Source organism: Trematomus bernacchii, unplaced genomic scaffold (assembly GCF_902827165.1).
Source record: "Trematomus bernacchii unplaced genomic scaffold, fTreBer1.1, whole genome shotgun sequence".
NCBI lineage: Eukaryota > Metazoa > Chordata > Actinopteri > Perciformes > Nototheniidae > Trematomus > Trematomus bernacchii.
The window spans coordinates 5858013-5868953 of NW_022987513.1; the positions used below are offsets into that span (position 1 = coordinate 5858013).

The following is a 10941-nucleotide window of genomic DNA, read 5'->3' on the forward strand; positions in this document are numbered from 1 at the left end:
CTGCTGTCTGCGGCAGCAACTTCTGGCGCATGCGCAGAGGCTGGGAGCAGTCCAGACTGCGCTGGTCTCTGCGCAGGACACCGAGCGGTTTAAAGGGACAGGCAGCGTGGGATTTTATTGGACGGGTAAATATTTGTAGGACATTATTGAAATAACCTGTCATTATTTTTACAGCTCTACAATATCAAAGTTCATGTTCAACTCGTTTTTAGTTATATCTATTTTTGTTTGTTATTAAGCTTGTTTATCAAGCTCTAGGAAGAGGTATTCACAATTTGATCATTTTAGATGCAACATATTAATAATAATGATTACTTCAAGGTGTGTTACCGTACTAAATTCGCTTTGCATAGGCTATGAAATGATCAGTGAGGGTAACTAAACATATTTAGTGAAATGCGCTGCAACTAAGTACCCTGCAATTTATTTTTAAAGATACCTGAATTGATTTTGATTGAATTGTTGCCTATTCAGAAGGACTTGTTTTACTGCCCTTAACCACTAGCCAAATTGTAAGTGTACACCAACATTAAGCCGATTACTCTTTTTTTACTAAGCCATACGTCTAGATTCAAGATTTTTAAGATTCAAAGGTTTTATTGTCATATGCACAAAGCTACAGTGTAGAAATGGCAATGCAATTCTTCTGACCTGAGCTCCTCTAGGCATTTACAGTGATGTTAGCAGGGATACCAAATGTTCCCTTGACTGTGTTTGGGGAACATCATCAGTTAACATGATTACTTAACCTCTAGGGATATGATGGAAATGTTTTGTATCTGTATTTTGGATGGAAAATACCTACTGAGGGACACACCAAATGTTTGTTGAGGATGTCATGAAGGTCATCAATGTGTTTGCACAAAACAAACATTGAATATAAAGACCAAAAAAAAAAAAAAGAGAAACAAAATTAATAGACATGATCATAAACATTTACAAAAAAAACATATCACATATCACACTAACTAAATGCATGCTTATTATGTGGTTCTTCAGTTGTCCCTTTAAGTGTCAGCAAAGCTAGCATAATGTATCTAGAGAGGGTCTTTCAGAGTCTTAATATACTAACGTCAGAGGACCTTTGGGCTCTTGTTAGTTGATAAGGAGTTAAAGTCAGAAAGTGTCAGAAAGTGCTTTATCATTAAGTGCTTTGTAAGAACCTTAAAATCAATCCTAGGTAATGGAGAGCCAGAGCAGTGTGGCTAAAGCAAGAGTGACTGCAGTTTCCCAGTCTTTGTTTTGGCAGCAGTTCTATAGTTGAACTTTTCCAAACAGCCTTTTTTTGGTAGGCCAGTAAAAAGGGTTTTACAATACTCCAATTTGCAAGTTGTGAAAACATGAATCAGTTTCACAGCTACGTTAAGAGCAGCCTTACTTTTTTGCAGCACTTCTTAGGGGGTTGCATTCTGTCTTGGTAACTTTGCTAATGTGGGCTTCAAAGTCCAAAATGAGTTTTTACTTCTGATTTAGTATGGTGAGTTCCCAAGCCTATTAAAAATGTCTCTCTCTTGCATTTATGCCCTAATACCTAAATATAGATTGTTGCTGGTCGATTGTTTTATTGAGAGACAATCGACCATAGTTGGCTCAACAGAAGAGTATAATTGTAATACTCAAATATAAATGTATGAAATGTTATACTCATCTGTTTCACTGGCACAAAATGTATCCTTCGGTTGTATTGTCCTTGCATTTTGCATCATTTTTTTCTTCACATATTGTGAATCTTGTGGAAGACGACACAGCCAGTGAGAAACCTCTGCAGTCAATAGTGTCACATGCTTTGTGATTTGATGAAAGGTTCTATTTGTGCAGCCTGATGTGTATGGCTCCCTAATCAAACACTTATATTTCTGTGACATCTCAAATAAATTACTCCATTACAACCACCCACCTGCCCTCTCCACAGTATTGATGGTATTTTATTACCAGAGAGAGACAGATGGACAAAGCTGAACATGGTGGAAAGTTATGGGAAGGTTGCAGAATGTGTGTCATGTCAGGTTAGAACCTGCACAAAAGTAATCAAATGAGAAGATTAGAGAAAAGAATCACAGATGTCCAACTGCACAAACAGCATTGTGGAGGATAACTCCATTGGCCTGGGTTCCAGTACAATCTGGGCTTATTACAATACTCCAGCCAATTTAGGCCTGCAAGCTTCACTTCCCCCATCAGCAAGTGAAAGCGGGGAGAATTTGGTCTGAAAGCCCAATCACGCACAGCGCTCGGAGTTCAGCAGGTGGGGAAGTAGCAGCAGCAGGCTCCATCACGCAATAATACAAAGTTAATGATGCAGAGCGGTGTCTTTCTCCATACCAAAGAAAGACGTCAATACAGGATGTTTAAGAACGCTGCTCCTAATTACGCTTTTTAAATTCACCACTGACGTGATTGATGATTTCAAAGAGAGGCATTATTGATCCACTTCACAGACAAGTCCCATCGATTGCAAGTCTAGAATGACTAAAAGTTTTTTTCCCCCCCTTATCTCCCCCACTGAGAAAGAGATTGTACAATCAGAGCATCAGTGTGACCTATATGGGTAGTTTGGGAGCTAAATCCCCTCTTTTAAAAAGCAGCCTGAGCAAGGACGTATGCAGTGATTACTGAACGGAGGGGCCTTCGAGGACATCCAGGACCTCATGTGTGACGTAACAGTTAAATCTCACTGCTTTCTCATTTATCAAGTGTGGAAATTCATCTATCCACTCATTAATCTGTGGGATGCTTTAGAAATAGCCTATCTGCGTTGGAGTCCTCAGCATGAGAAGGTTGAGGTGCTGCTGTTTTATAGACAGTCAGCCAGCTGTGAAGCATCACGCCTCTCACTGCAATCGGCAGTGATGGAGTGATGGATGCTCTGACGCACTGACAGATTGTTTTTTTGCTCCCTGTTAACATGCCCCATGGCTCACACTTATTATTCCATGAACTTCCTCATGAGCAGCCAGATCTTCTTGCCAGTTATTGCATGTCTAATCCCAGACAGTGTTATTAGTAAATCAACAGGAGAGGCTGCTAGGGTGCACGGCCACACACAATTCTGCATATTCAGGAAGATCTGACCTGTTCACTATCAATACAAAGTGTTCTGTTAGAATTGCAGAAAACAAGATTGATTGGGAATCAACAGCGCACTGAATTGCAGCACCAGAGGGAGGGTTTCCATCACACCATGCTAAATCTCATTGGCAAGTGCACTTCAAATGGCAAAGTGGGCTGCAGCTTATGATTAAATGGTCTGCAGGCGAAGCCTTTTTGTCTTCTTTTTTTTTTTTTAGGGAGAGAGAGCTCTTTCTGAAGGCCAAAGTTAATGCAGTCATAGAAAGAACTCTGATACACTCCCACGTGAAATGGCCATGTGAGGAAAACCCGGAGGGAGAAAAGGCCTTGAATGAATTTAAGAGGGAGCGAGAGGGAGAGTGGGAGGGAGGCAGATAGAGAGAAAGTTCAAACATTACTGATCCTCAAATATCCTTTTGGTATGGTTCAATTGGAATTCGGCAGTAAGTGACTGCTAAAAGCTCCATTTTTTATTGTTGTCCTTCCATTGCGGCAGAGCTTTTAGAGTTAGATGATGACAGATTGTGAGCTACCTGATATCCTTCATCATCCTCCCCAGTGGAGGTGTTTGTTCCGCCCTGAGCAAGTCCTCGAGGACTAGCAAACAGCCGGCGTGTTTGATGGACTACAGGGAGACATCTGCTCTGCCTGGCTTTGCCATACAGAATGAAAACAACACGTTACAGTAATCAATCAATATGCAAACTGTGTCCTTTTAGTGCTGTGATTAACCTTACACACGTCATGGTTATCAAGTCATTATGTCAGCTTGTCATTGTGAATTAGTTCTGAAGAGCTGCGGGGTGTGAAAGCATGCAGTGTTGGCATAATGCTTTAAGCGTGGATGTTCAATATATCCTCGACAACATTGTCACAACTGTGCTTCAAGCACCCTCAGGGATAAGCTCTGTTCTGTGCACTCAAGGGACAAGAGGGATAGGAAAAGTCGGAACGCTGCGATCTGATTTGTGGTTATGGGCGCACCATCCCTCACAAAGTAATATACAGACTATCACCCCAGACAAAAGATCCTTTGAGAGCCTGTCATCCTTTTTAAACTGCCATTTGCTCATGTTGGTGGATGTGTGTTTGCATTATGATGAGCTGATTTTGGAATAGCCGCTGACCGTTTTTAGCCTCCAATATATCCCTGCGATACACAGGTGGCTCGCAAACTGGGGCCCAGGTGCATTCTGTGAGTTACTGAAAAACAACATGGATGGAGTGTCTCCACATCCATTTGTTTATAGCTATTACATCTGTGTACACTCAACATATTTGTGTTTTTATATTATTACAACAAACAATAATGCTGTTCAGTATTTACATTTACTTTCTGTCCCATTTGATTTATATATTGTTTGCTTATTCCTGCACTTGCACCTTTATTTTAATTGCACTATTTCTTTACGCTATTTTACATCCTCATTTAATTGTATGTGTAAAGTTTATTTTATTTTTGCACTATTTGAGGGGACTGAAGATTTTAAGACTTTCATTGCCACCAACTACACTGTTCTACTATGTAACTAAATCAGTTAAATATTTGAATCTTGAACTTGCACTATGTTATCTTTGATATTCTCGTGTTTCTTTTACTTGCATGATTTCCTTTTTCAATGTGCGCTGTTGGAGGGAGTGTTAGATCCAATATTTGTATTGCCATAACTGCTTCTCTGTAATTGCTGTCAATTTAAAAGGCTAATACAGATCCTTCTACCAGACAGTATGCAGGGTGAAATAACATGTTGTAGTTGACACAGTGGTCGCCAGGGGGCGGTGTAGTTTCCACACGACACTCTGTGAGAAGCTCTTTAAAGCGGAAGACGTTTTTCTTTGGTCAAAACAACATGGTTCCCCCCTGTAATGGCAATGTGAACAAGCAGCGCTCACCTCTGAAACGATGAATAGTGTAATATTATCTGAAATATAATAGTAACAGTGACTGAAGCTCCATGGCGCTCAGATTGTGCTCGCGGGTTCTTAGAGACTCCTCGCTCGTCTCGAGACTGCTCCTCGGGACTACTCGACAGGAAAGTGCGACATGGTTCCTAACAGCCGGTTAGTCAAAAACAAGGCTTTCTGCTGCTCTTTTATTTGTATTTTTCTAGCAAGGAAGTGTATTAGGGTGTTAGTTAAGCATGGTGTATTTAGAATATCAGCCTATAGGCGTACTATGACGTTTATCAGGGCGACCCAATAAATCAGGCATCTCTTAGCTCTGTTGAGGCACAGGCTGTTAGCTAATGCTTTTTCCATCAATAACACCTGTTTCATCCGAGGAGACGTTTCATTAACATGGTACAGGTAGAATACATGACAATAATGGAGAGTAGGTGAACAATGTGTGATTTTCCATTTCAGGGATACTTTTACAACTGTGACTTCCATGTATGTGCAAAATGCTTCATGAGTGACAGGCAGAATTTAAACTCCGCCTGCATTCAAAATATGTTTTACACATTGTTACTTAACTCTGTTAACATTTAATTTGATAAAAAATACATTTGGTAAGTGTATCACAAGTCTTCAAGGACAATATTGACAACAATTTGGAAGATGTGAGCAAAAGGAAAATGTATTGAACATTTATTATCATTTTCGATTAATTTGTTGATTAATGAATTAATTATTTGGTCTAATAAATGTCATAATAGTTAAAAATGTCCATATCAGTTTCTGAAAGTCCAAGTATGATACATTTCTCGTTTTTTGTGGGACCAAAACCCAAATCAATTCATGTTAATATACCATAAAGCAGTAAAAAACAGCACATTTTCCAATCACAAGAGGATGAAATAAACATTTTCTGCCACATAGAAAATTGCTTTAAACAATTAAACGATTATCAAAAACTATTCTGTATAACTCTGTCCTACATGCAGACTTGCATGAAGGCATGCCATTATTTCTAAACTCAATCTGATTGGGTTCTGTAATTACTTTTATGAACGCATTTACGAACGCATCGTTATACTGTGCCATAATAACACCCAAGGGCTTATTATGAATGAGTAACCTTGCAGCCCTGCTGGCAGAGAAGTGATGGAAATGTTTTTATGTGTTCACAGGAAACGCTGTCTGCAGCAGAGGACGGAGGAACGGATTTATCTTCACTCCTGCTTGTTTTATTACATCAGATGCATTTCTCAACAGACTGATGAAAGGCAAAGCAGTGGAGGCAGACGGCAGTTCTTATCGCCTGCCAGCGTCAGTTCTACCAGACAACGGTAATCAGAGATTTACATCCCTGAACTCATCTGATAAACTCCTGCTGACGCCATTCTGTCGCAAATCCAAAGTTATAAATCCCTTCTTTGTTTCTCTAATGATTTATTTTGTGTGTTTTCAGCTGAACAATTATCCTTGTTAATGAGACATCCAGATCAGCCTGAAAATGCAAAGGTTTTGAAAGTGGCCCTCATAGGGTCCCCCAATGCTGGGAAGTCCACATTATCCAATCAGCTCCTTGGAAGAAAGGTATGTGTCTTTTAAAACATGTACATTGATATTCATCTGAAGGAGGTGTTCAATGTCTAAAGTCAGTAATCATTTCTTTAAGGTGTTTGCCGTGTCCAAGAAAGTACACACTACACGGTCACGGGCCGTGGGCGTCCTGACAGAGGAGGACACACAGATAGTAAGACCTTCCTCATGTCTCTATTGTTATATTTAATGCCATTCTAAAAAAAAAAAAAAAAACATTAACCCATTTGTGTATTGTTTTGTAGATCTTACTGGACACTCCTGGTCTCACTACTGTATCAAAGGCCAAAAGGTGCTTTGTTATTTTATTTATATTTTTAAAGTCTGTAATCTACATCCAGTTGTATCATAAAATGTAATATGATTGGCTGCTCTGTTTCCACAGACATAATCTGGAGAAGGCATTGCTTGAGGATCCCTGGAACACGGTTAAAGAAGCAGACATAGGTATGATGTAAATTAACTCTGAACCTTTTTATAAGTCGGACCTGAGGGGCACCTTTCTTTATGATTCCATCATTTATCAAAGTTACCATTTAAGAATAAAAAAACAGTGCTGAGTTCCAAGTGTTTGTTATTGTGTCCGTTTTCCAGTGGTGGTGTTGGTGGATGTGTCCGACCGATGGATGTGCGGCAGGATCGACTTCGAGGTGCTCAAATGCCTGGCCCAGCACACTGACATCCCTGCAATCCTGGTGCTCAATAAGGTACTCTTCCACAGAATGACACATTCATTACAAGCCTGTTAAATGCTACTAAAGTAATACATATTGACAGCAAGTCATGGATATCATTTATTGATTACTGATTGTTCTTTTCAAAGGGCTAAATTAAACAGTTGGTCACCGTATCTTTCAACAAACTTAATTAAATTAAATGGTGCATTTGTTGGGGACTATTTTCAAGTGCAAATCAATACATTTCGAGCTCTAATGAGTGTATGCAGCAGGAAGGCGTATGGGAATATAAACTAAAGTGCTAATGAAAATGGAAATGATGACACCTGTCCCCCAGTGCGACTTACTGATGTGTTGTAATAGTAACAAGTATTGTTATAGTAATAATACAATAGAGGCTCTATGACATACAGGAAGAAGATACTGTACTTTGGATACATGGGTAATACTTCTGTAGAATTAGGATCTGTTGACAAGAAGAAGAAGAATATAGAATATCACCAGACTTTCCTTGCCAACATCCCAGAACATTCAAATGAATGTTAACCTGCACTGAGGAGTCTTCCTGATGTCTTCACTGATGCCCCCATGTGTCTCAGGTGGACCTGTTGAAGACTAAGCACCGGCTGCTGGACATCACAGCAGAGCTGACATGTGGAGTAGTGAACGGACGCAAGCTGCAGGTCAGGACAGTGATCAAGCCTCCGGAGGCTGAAAAGAGTTCCAAGAGGCAGCCAGAGCCATCGCCCGACGAGGACACCGCGGGGCTGGAAGGAGACGCTGATCCCAGCTCTGCTCTGAGCAGAGAGCAGCTGAAGGCTCTGAGGAGTCAGCAGGGCTGGGCTCACTTCAAGGACGTCTTCATGCTGTCTTCTGTGGACAAAGAGGACGTTGACACACTGAAGGTACACATTCTATTATGGCAGGTTAAACAGTGATATCCCAGGCAGGCCCATCTGGAGGACAGGATGCATGTTGTATCATAAATTATTGTATTTTTACACTTTATAAAGATATAAGTTCACCATCAGCAGCAAAACCCTTATAATATCATATGAATACACCACTGTATATATTGGAGTACAATGTGCACATTTTTACTTCTTATTTCTTTCTTAATTTATTATTTTTATTTGATCTTTTATTGGATATTTTACTTATTTCTCTGTATGTTTTATATGAATATCCTTAATTTATTTAAGTTTTTTATTGCACATTTTTTACTTATAATGTTTGTATACATATTTTTATTCTAATTTATTTTTATTTAATCCTTTATTTGACATTTTAATTTAACTACTTTTGTTTAAGGTAATATCTTTTTCCTTTTCTTTTATTTACTGATAATAACCATGCTTTTATCTAAATGTTGTAGAACTACTTTATGGTTGCGGCTAAGCCCGGCTCGTGGCAGTACCACAGTGAAGTCCTGACCGACCAGACTCCAGAGCAGATCTGCACCAACACCATCAGAGAGAAGCTTCTGGAGTATCTGCCACAGGAAGTGCCCTACTCCATCACACAGGTGAACCAGTTTACCGATAGATAGACAGAGATCTGACTACACCATCACATCTCTCTGCACTGATCCTGGGGATGACTGAAAGCTGACATGTGCTTGGATTCAGCCATTTCACACTTTGGGATTGTTTTCATTGTTTGTCGTCTGTATTTACTGCTACTGTACAATTTCTCAATTTACAATTGTCAATACTTGTTTTGTGTATGTCCAATTGGTGCTGATGATAAATGTATTTAATGGAAGCAATATCTTGCACGGCTAACACAACCTCAGTACTTTTACTTTTGTAAAACAGTGACACCACTGTGTAACACTCGCGCTGCTATTGGCTAGTGCACCAACATATTGTATGTGATTAGCTAAGAGGTGGGACATCTTTAAATGGTTGACCAATCACAACAGATCCAGCCAGCTAACCAATCAGAGCAGACTGGGCTCTGGTTTCAGAGGGGGAAAAGAGGTGCTGTGAGAAAAATAAAGAGCTTTTTGAACATTAAAGCATGGAAACATGTCACAGTAGAGGCACAAAGTACAAATATGAACCTGAAGGAAAATCACTATGTCCTCTACAATATTTTAATCTTTCTGTTTCAGTCTATTGAATTCTGGGGCGACGGAGAAAATGGAGAGCTGGATATTTCTGTGAAACTTTATGTCATGAAAGACAATCACATGGTAAGTGCTCTCCACACATTTCTTGGTTTCGAAGATGGGAAGTATCTCATTAAAAACACTATGTATAGATGCATATTGAAAGTATTGATTAAGTTTAGCATACATTTGATTTGACTTGGCTTTAAAAGGCAAATGACACAAGCTGGCAAATAAATGTCAGGTGTAAAATGAATAAGGTAGAAAAAACTAGATTGACTATTTTAAGATGCCTGGCCTGTTTCAGGGAAATGAAATCTTTTCCTCCACCTGCAGCCTCTCTGGTGGCCTCTGATTTGATTTGGCCTGCATTTGCCGTGTGTTTTTATCTTGTAAATATTTGAGCAGCCTTTCAAACCATACATATTTGATGTGAGGAATATTTGAAGCTACATCTGCCGTGCTGAAATGTTTCAAGGCCAGTGACCTTTAAGAAGACTGACTCAGACCTTTCCTCAGCTCTTCCATTCAACTCACAAGGACGAGTCAACAAAGGGATCGAAATATCATTTATTTTATGAATATCTCCTGAGAGAAGGCTATCTTGTCAAGCTTTCTTGTGTGAACAACAATGAATATTAAATATATATGTTGGAGGTCACTGCAGTCTTTTAGAATGCTTCAGGGTGAAACAGGTTATGGCTATTTTATAGAAATTGCATAAAAAAGAACAGCTGTATTTGTTTGAACCCAATATCCTTTTTCTTGGTAAATCTTCAGATATCATAATACTATTTTCCACAGGGTCCTTTTTATTTGTGTCTTTCAAACCTGCATTACTCAGATACCCAATATGTACCGCTCCCTGACACGGCTGTGCGTCTTCTCTCCACAGCGGATGCTGATCGGGGCCGGGGGCCAGATGGTGAGCCGCATGGCCAAGGAGGCCGGAGAGGACCTGAGCCGAGTCTTCCTGAGAGACGTGAGGCTCAAGCTCACTGCCAAGCTGAAGGTCTGAGGAGGGTGGAAGCACATGAAACAGATCCTGCTGGATTTAAGATGCCTCTTGGCTACGCAAAGACGGACATGAAAAGATAGAACTAAAGAGAGGACTCTGCTCATGAGTGGAGCTGTATGAAGACATGGACCTGTTTGAAGGAGAGAAAGAGGACTGTTGAAATTGCATCTTCTGTCTACCTGCATCAGCAGCAACCTTTCATGCAGTCTCAGAAGATACTATTAAAGATTTGTACCCTATAAGTTGCTGTTATTATGGTGTTAGAAAACTAAGGAGTGCCTTTACTAACTTACACATCATCGGTAAAGTGCCATTTAAGGACTACTACACCCACAAAATAATCATTTGTATATCAGTTACTCACCCTGTTACCTTGACGAAAGAAGTCTGGATGAAGTAAATGAAATAGGTTCTGTGTTTGAGAAAAGCAAAACTATATCAAAACCCCCCTAACTTAATAATCCAAGTTCTAATTCTAAAGTTTAAAACACTGTTTATGTGGAAGTCTATGAAAAAGGTCATCAATTAATCTCGACTTTTCTCTGTTTCTTAATTCTAGGTTCAGATAACGGGGTGAG

General features: G+C 39.7%; 1 protein-coding gene across 1 annotated transcript; it reads left to right on the forward strand.

Moving 5' to 3' along the window:
* Nucleotides 1-4912: 4912 nt before the first annotated feature.
* eral1 (Era-like 12S mitochondrial rRNA chaperone 1) lies at nucleotides 4913-10602 on the forward strand. Its single transcript, XM_034114225.1, has 11 exons — nucleotides 4913-5130; nucleotides 6141-6299; nucleotides 6422-6549; nucleotides 6632-6709; nucleotides 6801-6847; nucleotides 6941-7002; nucleotides 7150-7262; nucleotides 7832-8137; nucleotides 8608-8757; nucleotides 9349-9429; nucleotides 10241-10602. Exons 1-11 carry the CDS (start codon nucleotides 5025-5027, stop codon nucleotides 10361-10363), a joined length of 1353 nt encoding a protein of 450 aa, XP_033970116.1. The 5' UTR covers nucleotides 4913-5024; the 3' UTR covers nucleotides 10364-10602.
* The last annotated feature ends 339 nt before the right edge of the window (nucleotides 10603-10941 follow it).

Coding starts and splice junctions, on each gene's coding strand:
- eral1 (XM_034114225.1), top strand. CDS start 5,025: ATGGCGCTCAGATTGTGCTCGCGGGTTCTTAGAGACTCCTCGCTCGTC. Junction 5,131..6,140: donor GACATGGTTCCTAACAGCCG/GTTAGTCAAAAA, acceptor ATGTGTTCACAG/GAAACGCTGTCTGCAGCAGA. Junction 9,430..10,240: donor TCATGAAAGACAATCACATG/GTAAGTGCTCTC, acceptor TTCTCTCCACAG/CGGATGCTGATCGGGGCCGG.